This window comes from Camelina sativa, chromosome 2, assembly GCF_030686135.1.
Source record: "Camelina sativa cultivar CO46 ecotype springtype chromosome 2, ASM3068613v1".
In the NCBI taxonomy this organism is placed as follows: domain Eukaryota; kingdom Viridiplantae; phylum Streptophyta; class Magnoliopsida; order Brassicales; family Brassicaceae; genus Camelina; species Camelina sativa.
In genome coordinates, this window is record NC_141881.1 from 28,052,983 (window position 1) to 28,069,790 (window position 16,808).

Sequence of the window (16,808 nt, forward strand, 5' to 3'; positions counted from 1 at the left end):
TTCAGATTTTTAGGCAAAATTAGTTTAGTTGTAGTGAGGCTGTTAATACTTAATTCCTTTTTTAATGGAAAAATCAAGGATTAGTTTAGTTGATCCTTAATCTTTCGTTATCCTTTGCTTCAGTTAACTTCCGCTTTTTACCTCGAGCAAACAATGTAGAAGCTGATACGTTGGCCAGCTTTGCTTTCTCTTAAAATGGTCCAGGCCCAATAGATTTTTAATGAAAAAACCGGTTGAACAAAAAAAAAAAGTTTGGTAAATTTGATTTTATTTCGGTTTGGAGTACTTGAATTAATTATGTCCTGATTTTTTGGGAAGCGAATGATCTCAATTAGAGTAATTGCACTTATTTGGAGAATATTACAATATCAAATCATACGTCATTTACATCTATAATCTAGAAAATACTTTATTATCATCTTAATTAAAAATAGTAAATTGATAGACCTGTTAGATATTTTTTTTCAATGGAATTTAACAGTTACTTAGGAATCGAATATTCATTTTCTGTTTGATTGATAATTTTCTATATCTTAGGGGAAATTATCCTTAAATATCGAACAGTTTTGGAATAAATAAGATAACATATATTGTCTTTGTTTTATAATATATAATAATTAAAGAATTATTTAAAATCAACAGAAAGATATGAAAAGCATTTGTATATTTTTGATTTACAAAATCATCAAAATAATTATATTTTCGTTTTAGAATATACTTGTATGCATTTCATCCCAAGATAAAGTGAGAGTGTGAATTTTTAAAATCAAAAAATATTTAGCCGTAGTTTTTCAGGACCAAAAATATTAATCTGTAGTAGGTTTAAAGTTAAAACAGAATAATAAGAATGACAAATAGTTATATGATTAACCAAAATGATATTATTATATATGTACTTTATGTCATTGGTGTTAGGATAATATGTATTGTTATTGGTGTAAGGCTAAAATGTATGTTATGAATAAAAAACTATATTTAATTAACTGCTGAAATCTAATAATATTAAATAAAATTAAAATTATTTGAACAAATACACATAATAATGAATTATGGAAATCACATTCTCGTGACTATTCCTATTTTTTTATACATATGAAATCCTTTACTCTAGAAGAGTATTACCTTTGTAGTCTTTATGGTTTATTTTGATTCTCTTTCTGGGATTTAGTAAACCGTTTCCTGAAACAAAATCTTTATCTTATGTGTTTGGTAATTTGGTACGTGTAGTACACCAGCTTCCGCCTATTCAAATGTAAAATAGATTTTGTTAATTCGGAGTTGTATGTGTAAAGAAATGAAATTGTCGAGTTGTATAGCATAAAAAGAAATCTTTTTTTTTTTTTTTTTTTCATAAAAAGAAATCTTACTGAGATGATCTTCCCATTTGGAGTGAAATCCTTTTCAACTTTTTTCTTCCACTGTTTTTTCTCCACATATAAATGAACCAACTAAGGAGGAAGCTCGTCATAAAATATATTTGTAGGTGATTTGTATTAGTTATTACATTGGAACCATGATGAGAAATGACAGAAATAAAGCTTGGCGAAAGAAGGCATGGAAAAATTAAAGATGGAGTTTTGTTAGAAGTGAGTGTTAAGAAGAATATATTTATAGATGAGGGGATAGGTTCCGCCTATTTATAGGCGTGTGTAGGGTTTTTTTTTGGTTTTTTTTTATAAAAATTTTTAAAAATAAATACAATTGCACAAACCTGTAATTAATTAGATGTTTTGAAGGTTAAATGATTAAATGTGCACTGAACTCTGTAATGTTGGCACATCAACTTTTTAGCGAGAATGCTTCTATTTTAATATATAGGGAATTAAGTGATAATGAATCAATCAAGCTATAAATATAAGCCCTAAACCGATTCAGAGTCGGATGATTTGTTTAACTAAATTCAATGGAGTAAACCAAACTAAACCGGTTCTTAAATGGTTTAGAATTTTAATCTGTGGTTGAGTTGACTATGAAAACATGTGTATTAAATAAAATTCGTTATGAGATTCAGATCTAGTTAATGGTGCTTAGTAAATTGTGGAATCAATATGTTACTTTGTTGACTAAAAACTTTATTCTCGACTTGTTAAAAGCTGTGTGCATGTCGTCGCCTTACCTACCAGAGAAGGTTTTGATTAAGCAAACTAAACATTAATGCAAAATTTGGAACATAATTAGTAGATTGTTTTATATGTCCAACACCATAGCTACATCATGACGACATACACGTACGGTTTGATTCAACGTTTATGACGAAATTTATATATAGTGTCATCATCTCTCATAAATTTTCTCCGTTAATTGTTGAATATAATTAAATTTCTCCTTTAATAATAGTAAGAAAAACAAACTTATTATAAATTTGATTGAATTTAAAATGGATATTATGATTCAACGATTTGTGTTTATGTAAATCTAACAACCGGAATTTAATCAACAACTCCATTATGTGAATGCATTTTAAATAAATGTTTTATGTTTTATGTCCGATGATTTAACTGTGATTTATTATTATTAATTTCATAATTTTATCAAAGCCAACTCATGATGGCTAGGGTATTTTCGTTCACCTTTTGGATTAATAAAAAGTTTTTTTTTTTTTTTTAAATATCTACATATTTAAATTGACGGAAAAATAAATCTTCAATATTGCATTTTCTTAACCAATCACATAATTCAAATTGGAAAAATTGAAAATCGGAAAAATGTAGAAAAAATAATTATAATTTTACTTGTTAATCACAAGGAAAAAAAATTAAAAGAAAAGGCCTAAAACGCATAAGGGCAAATTGGTAAAAACAAGAACCACAAAGAGGAAGCGAAAACCCTAGGGACCTCGTAGCTATAAGTACCCCTGAGTCGTCGTGTTTTAGGGTGCGCTCTCATATCCGTCTCACTTAGCCGCAAGACTCCTCTCTCAGATACTTACTTGCAGGTGAATATCGATCTTCATCTTCTTTATGCTGTTTAGGCTTTCGATCTTCATCATCTCTGTGCTGTTTAGGTTTACATTCTTCTCATAAGCTGTGTTTAGATTCATCTCTTTAGCTGTATGCTCAGTGTTTTTGATTGTCGAGTTTAGGATCCGTTTGTTCTTAGATCTGCATTACCTCCTTTGAGTCTGATAGTGAATCATCTGGTTTTCTGATAGCTTTTACTTTGTATATCGTCTTCGCATGTTGTTGTAGCGTATTATCTAGGCGATCTGCTATTTCACTCTTCGTTTCATTGCTTGACTCGATTTTGGCTGTTCTAGGTTGATTCCGATGTATTTAGTTGATGATGCTCAATAGATTTGTTGTACTGTAGATGATGAGTTTGCTTCTGATTTCGAATAGATCTGTTTGTGTTTTCAGTTTATACTGAGTTGTTGATTACGTTGTGACTTATTGGTGGGTGACTTGTATATTTGGTTCTGATGTTTCGATCTTTGTTGGTTTTTGTTTTACAGCTATGGGTAAAGAGAAGTTTCATATCAACATTGTGGTCATTGGCCATGTCGACTCTGGGAAATCGACCACAACTGGTCACTTGATCTACAAGCTTGGTGGTATTGACAAGCGTGTGATCGAGAGGTTCGAGAAGGAGGCCGCTGAGATGAACAAGAGGTCCTTCAAGTACGCATGGGTGTTGGACAAACTTAAGGCCGAGCGTGAGCGTGGTATCACCATCGATATTGCTCTTTGGAAGTTCGAGACCACCAAGTACTACTGCACAGTCATTGACGCCCCTGGTCATCGTGATTTCATCAAGAACATGATTACTGGTACCTCCCAGGCCGATTGTGCTGTTCTCATCATCGACTCCACCACTGGTGGTTTTGAAGCTGGTATCTCCAAGGATGGTCAGACCCGTGAGCACGCTCTTCTTGCTTTCACCCTTGGTGTCAAGCAGATGATTTGCTGCTGTAACAAGGTATTAAAACTTTATTGATTTAGTTGATTGATCTTGTCTCTTTTGAATATATGCTAACAGTATGCTGTCTTATTGTTGTTTCCTCTTACAGATGGATGCTACCACCCCCAAATACTCCAAGGCTAGGTACGATGAAATCATCAAGGAGGTGTCTTCATACCTGAAGAAGGTCGGATACAACCCTGATAAAATCCCATTCGTCCCCATCTCTGGATTTGAGGGAGACAACATGATTGAGAGGTCCACCAACCTTGACTGGTACAAGGGACCAACTCTTCTTGAGGCTCTTGACCAGATCAACGAGCCCAAGAGGCCATCCGACAAGCCCCTCCGTCTTCCACTTCAGGATGTTTACAAGATTGGTGGTATTGGAACGGTGCCAGTGGGACGTGTTGAGACTGGTTTGATCAAGCCTGGTATGGTTGTGACCTTTGCTCCCACAGGGTTGACCACTGAGGTTAAGTCAGTTGAGATGCATCACGAGTCTCTTCTAGAGGCACTTCCAGGTGACAATGTTGGATTCAATGTCAAGAATGTTGCTGTGAAGGATCTCAAGAGAGGGTACGTCGCCTCAAACTCCAAGGATGACCCAGCTAAGGGTGCTGCTAACTTCACCTCCCAGGTCATCATCATGAACCACCCTGGTCAGATTGGTAACGGATACGCCCCAGTTCTCGATTGCCACACGTCCCACATTGCAGTTAAGTTCTCTGAGATCTTGACCAAGATTGACAGGCGTTCTGGTAAGGAGATTGAGAAGGAGCCTAAGTTCTTGAAGAATGGTGACGCTGGTATGGTTAAGATGACTCCAACCAAGCCCATGGTTGTTGAGACCTTCTCTGAGTACCCACCATTGGGACGTTTCGCCGTTAGGGACATGAGGCAGACCGTTGCTGTTGGTGTTATCAAGAGCGTGGACAAGAAGGACCCAACTGGAGCCAAGGTCACCAAGGCTGCAGTCAAGAAGGGAGCCAAATGATGAGACTTCCGTTATGATCGACTCTCTTTATGGTTCTGTGGTTTAAAAACTCTGGCGTTTGAGCCTTTTTTTTTTCTCTTATTTCTGTGACTCTTCTTTCTTCTTCTTTTTTGGATCTCTTGAGACATTTTTATTATGGTTTTCAATTATGCAAGTTTCCGGATAATTTTGCCTAAAAGTTATTTAGAAGTTGTGTTACAAACTGTCTTTGTCTTCTTGATTGCCTTGTTAAATTGCTTTTCAAGATTGTACAAACTTTTAGGGACATGAAGCATATATGCAGATCTCGTTATTGTTTTGTATATGCTTTGTTACGAATTGATTTATCAAGTTGTTATGAAGACTTGATGAAAATAAAAATTTGTCATCAAACAAAAAGAAGTCTCAGAACTAGAAACCAAAATATATGGATAAGTCCAAAAGTGGCATCCAAAAACATCACACCAACGACAAATAAACGTGTCAACAACAAGTAACAAGAATGAAGAACATACTTTCAAGTTTTAACTACACTTAGGTTTTCCAGCTAAAGATTCTGATCTGCAGTTTTACAAGAAAGATAACTGAGAGAGAGAGATGTAAATAAAAAGCGATTTTAGTTCTTAACAGTGAACAGCTTTAGCTGTGTGGACAAGAAAAGTTCCACGAGCCTAGATCTTGTAATAATAAAGCAAACACTACTAAGCAGCTTTGGCTGTGTGAGAAGAAAAGCTCCACAAGCCTAGATCTTGTAACAAAGCAACTAGATCTCTAACATCTTTATCCTCTCTCATCATCCCTTGAAGCCGCTCCGCATCTTCCTCACCACTATGGCTACCTTCTGATCTCCTTCTCCTCTGTATCACCTTCCTTCTCTTGTCATGATCTGCCATTCTTTAACATAGAGAGTAGTAGAGACAGAAACAGAAAGAGACAAGTCAAATAAACAGAGAAGATTTCAACAGAGAGCGTTAAAGAAAATGAAACAGAGACATATTTGATATATTACTCTCTGGAGAGACTTAGTTGCTGAGTGATCCCAGAGATGCAGAGAGGAAACCCATAGTTCCCACTAAGAGTTGTTGACAGCATTTCTTTCTTCCTTGAGAGTGAAATTCAGAAAATTTGGATCTTGTTTTCAAGAAAGAAGAAAAGAATATACAAGATCTTGAGCTGGTAATGGGTTAAAGTGGGTACAGATATATACTAGTACTATGTCTATGTAATTAATGTACCCTTTCTATTAAGTATAATACTATATGAGAGTAGATTTTTTGTCCTGTGGTGTGTGTTGTGCTTTTGATACTTGGAGATTTAGTATTAGTAGTACTAGTAGGTAATGGATATGGTCTCATCCTCTTCTCCCATCATAATGCATTAATCAACTTTAAAAAAGGAAGAGAGAATAAAAAAAGTGAATTGAAATTAAAGGATATATTATAATTTATAATGAAGAGAATATTTATGATCTTGTCAAAATAATTAAAAACCAAATACAGGTTTCATTTACTTATTTTACTCCGCATGACAATAAAGACAACTCTTAGTTTGGATTCTTCTTCTCTTTCTCATTTGGATTTGATAAAAGTATTGAAAGGCTTTTTCTTTTTCAGCGAGAGAATAAATGCAGCCTCACTTGTAAAATCATACATATCTAAGTGTTTCTCAACTTTGTAAACCAACTTTGTTCAATAAAGCAATTCCACCTAAAAGCTTTTGTATGAACCAGAGTCTTAGAACAGTATTTGTTAGCTTTAACATCACTTTTCACCATTTATTACACAGAAATAGACACATCAAGCATGGTCCAAAAAATAAAAAATAAGACATATCAAGCAGAAACCAGACAAGGGCATTTAACAAGAACCACTCCTTGTCCTTGCAATGGTTTTCATAACGCTAACTTATTACCCTTTAATCTAACTAATAAACCAGCAATCAATATGTCATATATGTGTTTTGTTGAGATTTATGCGTATAATTATAATTTTTAGATCCTAGTTGGTATGGTCCGTATGGATAACTATAAGTGTCACAAGACTCCACTTGCTTAAGTGGAGCTATAAAGTGACAATTTGGGATCTGTTCATAGTATATAGTACCAACACTATACTTTTTTTTTTTTTCGATCAAACCCCATATATTAAGTTATCGGAGATGACTCTCTTCGAGAGAGAGCCAATTAGGTACCGACGAGCTTATATGAGAAAAACAGAAACCTCGTGCTCTTGCACATTTCGCAAGTTTATCGGCACGGATATTATCCTCTCGGGGAATATATCTAATACTAAAATTAGCAAATCTATCTCTGAAATGAATAAAGTCCTTCAATTCTGATGAAAAGGTCGGCCAATCCTCGATATTAAACGTCATCCTTAGGAGGTCTGAACAATCCGTAGCAAAAAGAGCTTTATCCATGTCCAACGCTAATAAGCACTCCATAGCCCAAATAAGAGTATCTAACTCTGCATGTAATGGGGATTGCTTCTGCGCAATCCGTACCAACACTATACTATGGATATGTATATTGCTTTTTAGATTTACCATGGGACCTTGGTGTCGTATCTTACCCTCCAGATGCATGAAACTGAACAAATTTCCCGCCATTGTCAATGAACATGTACATATGTAACGTCTGAGAATAGATGCAAAATCAAGAGCGCTCAAATCAACTACAAAACCTTGGAGATGAAGGTAATGCCAAATCGTTGGAGATCATGACGTTAACACGATGACCTCACTTGGGATAATAATCTTTGAAAATCATTTGATTGCAGCCACATAGAAAGTGGCAAACTAAATGACAATTAAGAGCAACGAGTATAAATATAGTCCACTCTTCTTAGACCCTTGTGGTAAATATATTTAAGGATGAGATGAATCTAGTAGAGTGATAACACATACACAAAACCATCATATATATGAGTGGTCTTGCTTCTTCTATGGTTTTGAAACTGCGAACAAAGATTTGCTTCGCAGGAGAGATAGCGTCATCATCACTTCTTCGAAAAGTTTAACCAGTGGTGACTGGTGACGGTATCTCTCCTACGTAACAATCCTTATATATGCATCTTTGCATCTCGAAGTTTAAAGGTATTGCGGTTATTCTATTATTTACTGTTCTTACTAACAAATGATTCATACCTTTTAAAGTCATAGTTTTGTTTCTTCATCTATCTTTGCACTTACATTGCAAGACAATTATTAAAGCATGGAACATTAGAATACCTTAGTTTCAGCCTCTAGGTCGTCTTCTCTCACCTACAATGATATAAGATCTATTCCAAGACAGGTTTCTTGCTATTTGCTCAGAGATGTTTGTGTCTTTTGAAAATTTTATCAGCGAGGAGCTCAAATGATTAACATCCTCAGCCCGAAACTGAAAGTATCAAGAAAAGTTTATCAAAATTTTTTTCAGTTTTTTTTTGCAGAATTCACAGAAATTAGTTTGATTCTCACTCACATGAACAATATCTATTCCTTACTATTTGCTTTGTTTGTTTGTTTGTTTGCCTTTGACAAGACACAAAGCGGGCCATCAAAACGTTTAGACGAAAAGGTTGACATTAGATGAAACTGTCAACATCATGAACTCTCAAGATCTCACTGTTAATTAGTTTCCATTAGCAGCAAAGAAAGATCAAGCCAGTTAGACCAGCACAAAACTCTAGTCCAAAACTCCACCACTAGTTGGTAAATGATGCCCTCTTTGTTGTCTCAACTCTCATATTATATATATGGCTTTCAATTCTTTGCTACCGATGGACTTCGATGAGGAATGAAACATTTATTTTAACTTATTGTAAACTAAGAACATAATGTTTAAAGATGTGCAATATTTTTTAAAAAATGTAAATATCTAATTTGGTCCAAGAATCAATATGCGTACGAGACCACACACATATATGGAGGATAAGACATGATTTTCCCACATGTTGTTATATTCTGCATGTTTTACGGTCCATCCCAACAATTGAGTACTGTATACATATTTGTCCGGTCTACCAACCCATTTCGATACATTCACACGTCTAGTTGAATTCGTAGTTAAACCAGCTATGATCCAATTACATAACAAGTGAATTCAATGGAATACAAGAAGAGGAGACACAAATATGTTTCTAAATTCTTCTTACCTAAAAAAGTTGGAATCAAATAATACAATACACAATATGCCATGAGAAAAATATGGAAAAGTTGTATATTTTACCATTTAATTATGTTTGACTCCAATTTCTTTCCTTCTAATCCTGTCAATGGATATAATATAAAGTTACAAACTATAAGAATCTAAATTCAAATCACAACAAATTACGAATAACCCATCTGATGAACAAAGTACTAATACCCGTTACCCATACTCGACCCGTTACTCGACTCGTACCCGTCCTGAAAAAAGGGTACCCGCAGCTTTAGGGTCGAGTAAAAGATATTATAGTTATATTACCCGTGAGTAAAGGACGAGTATAGGGTATTAGTTTAGTTTTCAATGCCCGTCCCGTTACTTGGCCCTTTACCCGTTTTGCTACCTGACCCGTAAATACCCGTTAATATGTGGTATTATTATTATTATTTATTATTAATTTATAGAGTTAAAGTTAAAACCTAAGTTCAACTTAGCCTAAATGAATTAATATATTATTTTTATTTTCAAAATTTGTAATTTTATAATTTTTGGAACTATATATTGCATAAATTTATGAATTTTTCCTTTTTCGAATTTTAGAATATAAAATTATTATTGCGATTATTGACAATTTTTTTATCGGGTACTCGTATTTTTGGGTAATAATAAAGGGTCGGGTATTTAAAGGATCGACTATTTTTTACCGGATACCCATTTTTCCGGATACCCGTTATTTAAGGGTAGTAAATTTTTTCTGTTACCCATTAGGATCGGGACAAGTAAAGGGTCTGAGAAAATTAAAGGTACCCGTCCCGTGTCCGCAGCACTACCTAGCAGAATTCCAAATTCCAAATTGATTTGATAAATAGTAAACCGGTCCGGTCAGATCCGGTTAGTGGGACAGCTGACGTGGGGAATATTCGATTAAAACAAGACTGAGCGTTACGGGCGGTAGTAAAAACGGATAAGTGGGTGAGAACCGAAAAGTCAAAAACACGTCTTTAAAATATATTGGTGTGGGCGGGGGGGGGGGGGGGGAGGGAGGAGACGGTGCACGTGACCACACAGGAACTAAACCCGGACGTATTGCCCGACATTAAACCGGATTTGATAATCGGCGACTGGTCCGGCTACCCTTCTTTTTGTTTTCGTCTCGGCGGATCAATTTTTTTTCTCCGTCTTGCGTTTTTCTTGTTTTTTGGGGGTCCGTCTTTTTAATCTTTATCGAAGCTGTGAAAACCCTAATTTCAAAATCCTTTCTTTTAATCCTATCAATTTCGCTTATGTTGTGATGATTCAGTTTCCGATTCCTTGGTTTGTGTTTTTTTATAAAAATTGTATTTTTTTTTTTTTTATTTGGGGGAATTTTAAGGGTTTTCGATTTTGAGTTAATTCTCTCTGTCTGTCTCTTTTTGTTTTGTTAGATCGGCTGCTGTATGGAGACTGCTTGCTGTGAATTGGTACTATTTACTGGAGTTTACGTTCCTGTGTTCTGAAACTGGTTCTTCTTTGTTTGGTCTCGAGGTTGAAAGACATGGATTTGGAAGCTAGTTGTAAGGTATTTTTTTTTTTTTAACTCAAAAGATCTTTTTCGTATGCTTGTGTTCTGTGTTGATTTCAACTTGTTTCTGAATGAGTGGATGTTTTTTTTTTTTTTTAATTAAAAAAATATATTTTTCATGATCTTGATTGTAATTTCGTTAGGGTTTTTGGATTTGTGGTTCATGTTTATGGATTTAGTAGTTAGGCTTAAAGTTGAGTTTTTTTTTTTTTGTGTGTTGCAGGATAAACTTTCATATTTTCGGATAAAAGAGCTCAAGGATGTGCTTACTAAGCTGGGACTTTCGAAACAGGGAAAGAAACAGGTTTATATCTTTCTGATGTTCTTCCATTTGTTTGTAATTATGGTTTGATGAAGTTCAGATAGTCATAATTGCAGAAAGTGGTATCTGTTTCATATGAATTAGACGATTCCTTTTACCATCTTGTGTTTTGGTAGATATGCGTTGTTTAGTCTTCTGTGGGAATTTGTAATCTTAAATAGTCAAAATAAGCTTCATGATACTCGCAGGGTACACTGAATTAATACTCGGTTTACCAACTTAGGTTATTGCCATTGTCAAAGATTTGATTGTTTTACCATATTTTGTTTTTTTTCTTGTACAGGAACTTGTTGACCGGATTTTGACCCTTCTTTCTGATGAACAAGGTTAATAGAGCCACTTGTTTTTTGTTTATTCACGTCACTCTTGCTCTACCATTCTTTCTGATACGCTTCCGTTTTCATTCCCTACTAACAACAGCTGCAAGGTTGTGGTCTAAAAAGAATACAGTGGCAAGGGAAGAAGTTGCAAAACTAGTTGACGATACGTATAGGTGAGTACTTGTTTCATGATAGATCTCTTACGCAATGCCATTCTTTTTTCTGTGCGATTTTTTGTTACCATAATGTTTTCTTTTTTTGTGCTCCATAGGAAAATGCAAGTATCTGGGGCAAGTGATTTAGCATCAAAAGGACAAGTTAGTTCAGATACCAATATTATGAAAGTTAAGGGGGAGCCTGAAGATCCTTTTCAACCAGAAATGAAAGTTCGATGTGTTTGTGGAAATTCACTCGAGACAGACTCAATGATACAGGTAACCTGGGAGAAATTTGTTGTGGCTATTCCTGTTGTAACTGGCTGTAGAGCAATTCTTGGTATATTATGGCTGATGATGTGATGTATTTATTTGTGAAGGTGGGTGATAGTTTCTGGTTGTAATTATGGTTTTTTTTTTTCTTTCCGATTTCAGTGTGAGGATCCTCGATGCCATGTTTGGCAGCATGTTGGCTGTGTTCTTGTCCCAGATAAGCCTATGGATGGAAATCCACCACTTCCTGAATCATTTTATTGTGAAATCTGCCGACTTACTCGAGCTGACCCGTAAGTTTTTTTTACTTTTCTTGCCTGATTTAAAGTTTGAGTTGTAATTAATTATCCATCTGAACTCCTCCCCTCCTTGTATTTGATTGCTGTTTATCTTCTAGTTCTGTCTTCATAGTAGTTAGAATTTTTTGTTGTAAATTTTAATTGCTGTTTTTACATTAGAACCTTTGGTTATCCATGAAAATTGTTATTTATGGTGTTGTCCTACATGCTCATCATTGTGCAGGTTTTGGGTTACAGTGGCACATCCACTCTCTCCAGTGAGGCTAGCTGCAACGAACATACCATCTGATGGGTAAGACTCCATATCTTTCTTTTTTTTTGCTATGGTTTTGAGCTTTTCTAGTTTAATGCCATTCCTTAAAGTTACAATTTGTTAGCATTTCTTACATTAGAAAGTTGATTCACTCAGTTGGCTATTCTGTATGATACATCACCATCTGTTTCATCTTGCAATAAATACGTTCATTTTGATTTTTCTTCCAATGGTCTGCATTTATTTACTCACTAATGAATCAACTGCATTCTATCACGGTCCGGCTAGTCACTTGACTTTTCTACTTGGAACTGGGATAAGACATTCATTCTAGTGTCTGGAGAACAAAAATCACAATTTTTTCCTAGCTAAATGCACAGTACTTGCTGAAGAAATACCTTTTTCATGGCTTTTGTTTGTTCTAATGCACCGATGCAAAACTTTCCAGTACAAACACAATGCAGAGTGTGGAGAGAACATTTCAAATCTCAAGGGCAGACAAGGACTTGTTAGCAAAACAAGAGTACGATGTTCAGGTTGGGTTTTGTAAAGTACGTTTAAATGTAAACTGTATCGACCTATGCGTTTCTAATTGAAATTCGATTTTTTTTAGGCTTGGTGTATGCTCTTGAATGACAAAGTTATCTTTAGGATGCAGTGGCCTCAGTATGCTGATCTGCAGGTCAATGGTATGACAGTGCCATCTCCAGATTTTTAGTCTTATATGAGCCTTTACTTGCATATAATCAAATTTCTGTGGGCACAATATTCACATTCATATTCTCTTAAATTTTATGTTATTCTGATTATACTCAATAAGACTGCTTTATATCTTCTGATATGGTATTGATATATAGCCTATCATTTCATAGGCCTGCCTGTACGTGCAATTAACCGACCTGGGTCACAGCTTCTGGGAGTCAACGGCCGCGACGATGGACCTATTGTGTGTTTTTTTATCCCTTTTCAGTAGTAACCCTTTTCACTTAAAATAGGATTTGATCTCTTATACATTGAAAATCTTGCAATCAGTGGTGAAATTTGACCATCTCATTTTACTATTTTGGCAGATCACACAATGTATTAGGGATGGTGTTAACAGAATTTCCTTGAGTGGAAATGATGTTCGGATCTTTTGTTTTGGAGTTCGACTTGTGAAGCGCAGGACTCTACAACAGGTATGGATACCAGATAGTGCACAAGAAACATTCAAAGATTTGGTCGGTCTATGGGGGGAATAGTTATAAAATGATCTTCTGAACACAAAAGAAATAAATTAAAATTGGCATCCTTTAGAATGTGTAATCTGTGGAAGGAAATTACTTGTGGTTACACAGTTACATTGACTATTCCCCTGTTTTTCATATTTCAAATGTTAGAGTTCTATTCATTCTTCCCCTATTTCACTCAGATGAGTCAATGAGCGTGGTCTTGTGTTATATTTATTTTGCTAGTGTTCTTGTATGTTCCGAAATCCAGCTATTGTGCGTTAATGATCCCCAATGTTCCTAAATATTTACTCGTTTTTGTATCTAGGTTTTAAATCTGATTCCAGAAGAGGGTAAAGGGGAGACTTTTGAAAATGCTCTTGCACGTGTCCGCCGATGCATTGGAGGTGGAGGTGGAGATGATAATGCTGATAGTGATAGTGACATTGAAGTTGTTGCTGATTTCTTCGGTGTCAATCTTCGGTGTCCTGTAAGTTACTAATATCTTATAGCTCAGTTTTTATACTTGTATTTCTAGGGTTATCTGGCAGTCTAAACTTTTATTGTCTCTTCTGCTTGTTTCATTAGATGAGCGGTTCTAGGATAAAAGTTGCTGGGAGATTTTTACCATGTGTGCACATGGGCTGTTTTGACCTCGAGGTGTTTGTGGAGTTGAATCAACGTTCCAGAAAGGCAGGTCTCCTATCCTTTTCTGGATGTCAAGTTATTTCTCTTGTTTTCTGACTTTAGTTGTTCTGTGGTTGTTAACATGCAGTGGCAGTGCCCTATTTGTCTGAAGAATTACTCAGTGGAGCATGTAATCGTGGATCCTTATTTTAACCGTATCACGTCTAAGGTATACCTATGGGAAAACTAGAATTCTTGAACTTTTGTATTTATGCTTTTATTCAATTGCTGTCTTCCTGCACGACAGATGAAGCATTGTGATGAAGAGGTGACTGAAATTGAAGTGAAACCTGATGGTTCTTGGCGGGTAAAGTCCAAAAGAGAGAGTGAGCGTAGGGAACTGGGGGAACTCTCACAGTGGCACGCACCTGATGGTAGTCTATGTCCCTCTGCTGATGAGATTAAACGGAAGATGGAAATGTTACCGGTTAAACAAGAAGGTTTCTCAGATGGCCCGACCCCTCTAAAACTTGGAATAAGGAAGAATCGCAATGGAATTTGGGAAGTAAGCAAACCTAATGCAAATGGATTATCTTCCAGTAATAGGCAAGAAAAGGTTGGATATCAGGAGAAGAATATTATACCAATGAGTAGTAGTGCTACTGGAAGTGGTAGGGATGGTGATGATGCAAGCGTAAACCAGGATGCTATTGGAACCTTTGATTTTGTAGCCAACGGCATGGAACTTGATTCCATTTCCATGAATGTTGATTCAGGTTATAACTTTCCTGACAGAAACCAATCTGGAGAGGGTTTAAATAATGAAGTCATCATTCTAAGTGATTCGGATGAAGAAAATGATGTAGTGATCACCCCGGGACCTGCATACAGTGGTTGTCGAGCAGATGGTGGGCTGAATTTTCCGCTGAACCCGTCTGGAATAATTAACTCCTATAATGACGACCCACACAACATAGCTGGGGCAAGCTCACGGTTAGGTCTTTTCAATGATGATGACGAATTTGATACGCCCCTTTGGTCATTTCCTTCTGAAACTCCAGAAGCCCCTGGGTTCCAACTATTTAGATCTGATGCTGACGTTTCAGAAGGTTTAGTTGGGTTGCATCATCATGGTGCACTTGGTTGTGCTCCTGAAATAAATGGGGATTACACCATGGCTCCTGAGACATCAATGGCATCTGTTCCTGTGGTTCCTGGCTCGGCTGGACGATCTGAAGCAAATGATGGCCTAGTTGACAATCCTCTTGCATTTGGTAGAGACGATCCCTCACTTCAAATATTTTTGCCAACCAAACCAGATGCTTCAGCTCAATCGGGTTTTAAAAACCAAGCTGATATGTCAAATGGTATCCGCAGTGAAGACTGGATCTCGCTTAGGCTAGGCGATAGCGCTTCTGGGAATCATGGAGAGCCTGCAACTGTAAACGGGATCAACTCAAGCCAGCAGATGTCTACAAGGGAAGGTTCTTTGGATACTACAACAGAGACCGGTTTGTTCCCTGTCTGAGACTAAGTATTTACTTTCTTAAAAACATCAAAGGGACCTATGAATGTGGATCCGGTTCATGATGTCGCATTTACCTTTTTCTCCAATTTACTAAGCTGCTAGGTCTTGTAAACAACTGAAGAAAAAAGATCTTTTTAGTTATTAAATGTAGCTTATTTTTGTCTTCTGACTATGCTCCTCTATATCCAAAAGTTCTTGTGGTACAATTACTAACAATTACTGCGTATTTGCAGCTTCGTTGCTTCTGGGTATGACTGACAGTAGACAAGACAAGGCAAAGAAGCAAAGATCAGATAATCCATTTTCATTTCCTCGGCAGAAGCGTTCTGTAAGACCTCGGATGTACCTCTCCATTGACTCGGATTCTGAGTGATAATATTCATCCTGTTTTGTTCTGTTCTGTCTTCTGGGGATGATTCGGTGTACCTTTTGATTCTTAACGCAATGCACAGAACAATGAACAGGATCATCAGACAGCACACCGGAGTTTGCCAAGATTTGCATGATTCTCTGTGCAGGCTAGAATTGAACCGGTATTGATAATTTCTCTTGTATGATGTTGTTGACTCTCTTCAATATCGGTTCAGGATCTTGGCCTTTTCTGCTACACTGCAGGATGTATTTTGCAAAGCAAAGCACTGGCTGATTTAGTTAACCACTAATAGGCAAGAAAAGTTGGCACAGGTGGTTCCGGTTTAATTGGTAATTTGTATACTCGAATAGGTTTTTTATTGTTTCTTTGTGTGGACGATTATAATATTACTCGGGAGCCAGGAGCCATAGAGAGATATAGCATTGTAAATTATGTGCTCCAATTTTTATTTATTTATTATAAAAATGCAGCTCTTCTCTTCAGTGTAGATTGTATCATTGTATGCATTGATTATGAATCATGGTTCTGACTGAAGCATCATCATCATCATCATCATAGGAATTACGTCAAGGATACGACATAGTTAAGCTTATTTCTGTACCACATTCTCGTCATTCATTTTGGACACATGTTCATAATCCTACAACGAGTTCGAATGTCATATCTCGTATTGCAAGATTTTCTTCTGTCTTGTAAGTGGTGGAACTGGATCTCGGTGTTAACACGACGATGATGATACAATACTAGTAGGATTATATTAGACTAAATCTGTTTAAAACATATATGAGACAAGACAAAATCATAACATATAAAAAAAAAAGTGCTACCGAAGAAAAAGAAAGTATTAATATATTAGATAAAGAATAAGGTCAAATTTACAAATTCTATGT

At 36.0% G+C, this 16,808-nt stretch overlaps 3 protein-coding genes and 1 long non-coding RNA gene across 9 annotated transcripts; 3 read left to right on the forward strand and 1 right to left on the reverse strand.

Moving 5' to 3' along the window:
• The first annotated feature begins 2,711 nt into the window (after positions 1–2,711).
• LOC104737777 (elongation factor 1-alpha 1) lies at positions 2,712–5,096 on the forward strand. The gene is made up of 3 exons (XM_010458048.3): positions 2,712–2,935; positions 3,452–3,915; positions 4,007–5,096. Exons 2-3 carry the CDS (start codon positions 3,454–3,456, stop codon positions 4,892–4,894), a joined length of 1,350 nt encoding a protein of 449 aa, XP_010456350.1. The 5' UTR covers positions 2,712–2,935; positions 3,452–3,453; the 3' UTR covers positions 4,895–5,096.
• Positions 5,097–5,367: 271 nt separating this feature from the next.
• On the reverse strand, positions 5,368–6,095 carry LOC104737850 (uncharacterized). The gene is made up of 2 exons (XM_010458109.3): positions 5,883–6,095; positions 5,368–5,767 (listed from the first exon to the last, which is right to left on the reverse strand). The coding sequence occupies exons 1-2, from the start codon at positions 5,963–5,965 to the stop codon at positions 5,575–5,577; spliced, it is 276 nt and encodes a 91-aa protein (XP_010456411.1). The 5' UTR covers positions 5,966–6,095; the 3' UTR covers positions 5,368–5,574.
• Positions 6,096–7,725: 1,630 nt separating this feature from the next.
• Positions 7,726–8,746, forward strand: LOC147949290 (uncharacterized). The gene is made up of 2 exons (XR_015571342.1): positions 7,726–7,966; positions 8,397–8,746. It is a non-coding gene; the product is annotated as an uncharacterized LOC147949290 (long non-coding RNA).
• Positions 8,747–9,955: 1,209 nt separating this feature from the next.
• On the forward strand, positions 9,956–16,400 carry LOC104737860 (E3 SUMO-protein ligase SIZ1). 6 transcript variants are annotated; one of them, XM_087472486.1, is made up of 19 exons: positions 9,956–10,123; positions 10,424–10,557; positions 10,784–10,864; positions 11,166–11,208; positions 11,303–11,375; positions 11,474–11,636; positions 11,793–11,923; positions 12,153–12,221; positions 12,631–12,718; positions 12,796–12,871; positions 13,055–13,128; positions 13,253–13,360; positions 13,719–13,880; positions 13,979–14,083; positions 14,166–14,246; positions 14,325–15,528; positions 15,779–15,873; positions 15,998–16,078; positions 16,161–16,400. In XM_087472486.1, the coding sequence occupies exons 2-18, from the start codon at positions 10,534–10,536 to the stop codon at positions 16,049–16,051; spliced, it is 2,631 nt and encodes an 876-aa protein (XP_087328612.1). In that variant the 5' UTR covers positions 9,956–10,123; positions 10,424–10,533; the 3' UTR covers positions 16,052–16,078; positions 16,161–16,400. The 6 variants fall into 6 exon arrangements, with proteins under 6 accessions (XP_087328612.1, XP_087328601.1, XP_087328595.1 ...); XM_087472469.1 differs by having other exon boundaries at positions 9,995–10,313; XM_087472491.1 differs by having other exon boundaries at positions 9,995–10,203.
• The last annotated feature ends 408 nt before the right edge of the window (positions 16,401–16,808 follow it).

What these genes read in the sequence shown, in the direction of transcription:
- LOC104737777 (XM_010458048.3), top strand. Translation starts at nt 3,454, where the DNA reads ATGGGTAAAGAGAAGTTTCATATCAACATTGTGGTCATTGGCCATGTC. An exon ending in TGATTTGCTGCTGTAACAAG is followed by an intron (nt 3,916 to 4,006) that starts GTATTAAAACTT and finishes TTCCTCTTACAG; the next exon opens with ATGGATGCTACCACCCCCAA.
- LOC104737850 (XM_010458109.3), bottom strand. Translation starts at nt 5,965, where the DNA reads ATGCTGTCAACAACTCTTAGTGGGAACTATGGGTTTCCTCTCTGCATC. An exon ending in CAACTAAGTCTCTCCAGAGA is followed by an intron (nt 5,768 to 5,882) that starts GTAATATATCAA and finishes TCTATGTTAAAG; the next exon opens with AATGGCAGATCATGACAAGA.
- LOC104737860 (XM_087472475.1), top strand. Translation starts at nt 10,534, where the DNA reads ATGGATTTGGAAGCTAGTTGTAAG. An exon ending in AGCGCAGGACTCTACAACAG is followed by an intron (nt 13,361 to 13,718) that starts GTATGGATACCA and finishes TTTTGTATCTAG; the next exon opens with GTTTTAAATCTGATTCCAGA. An exon ending in TTCCTCGGCAGAAGCGTTCT is followed by an intron (nt 15,874 to 15,997) that starts GTAAGACCTCGG and finishes CGCAATGCACAG; the next exon opens with AACAATGAACAGGATCATCA.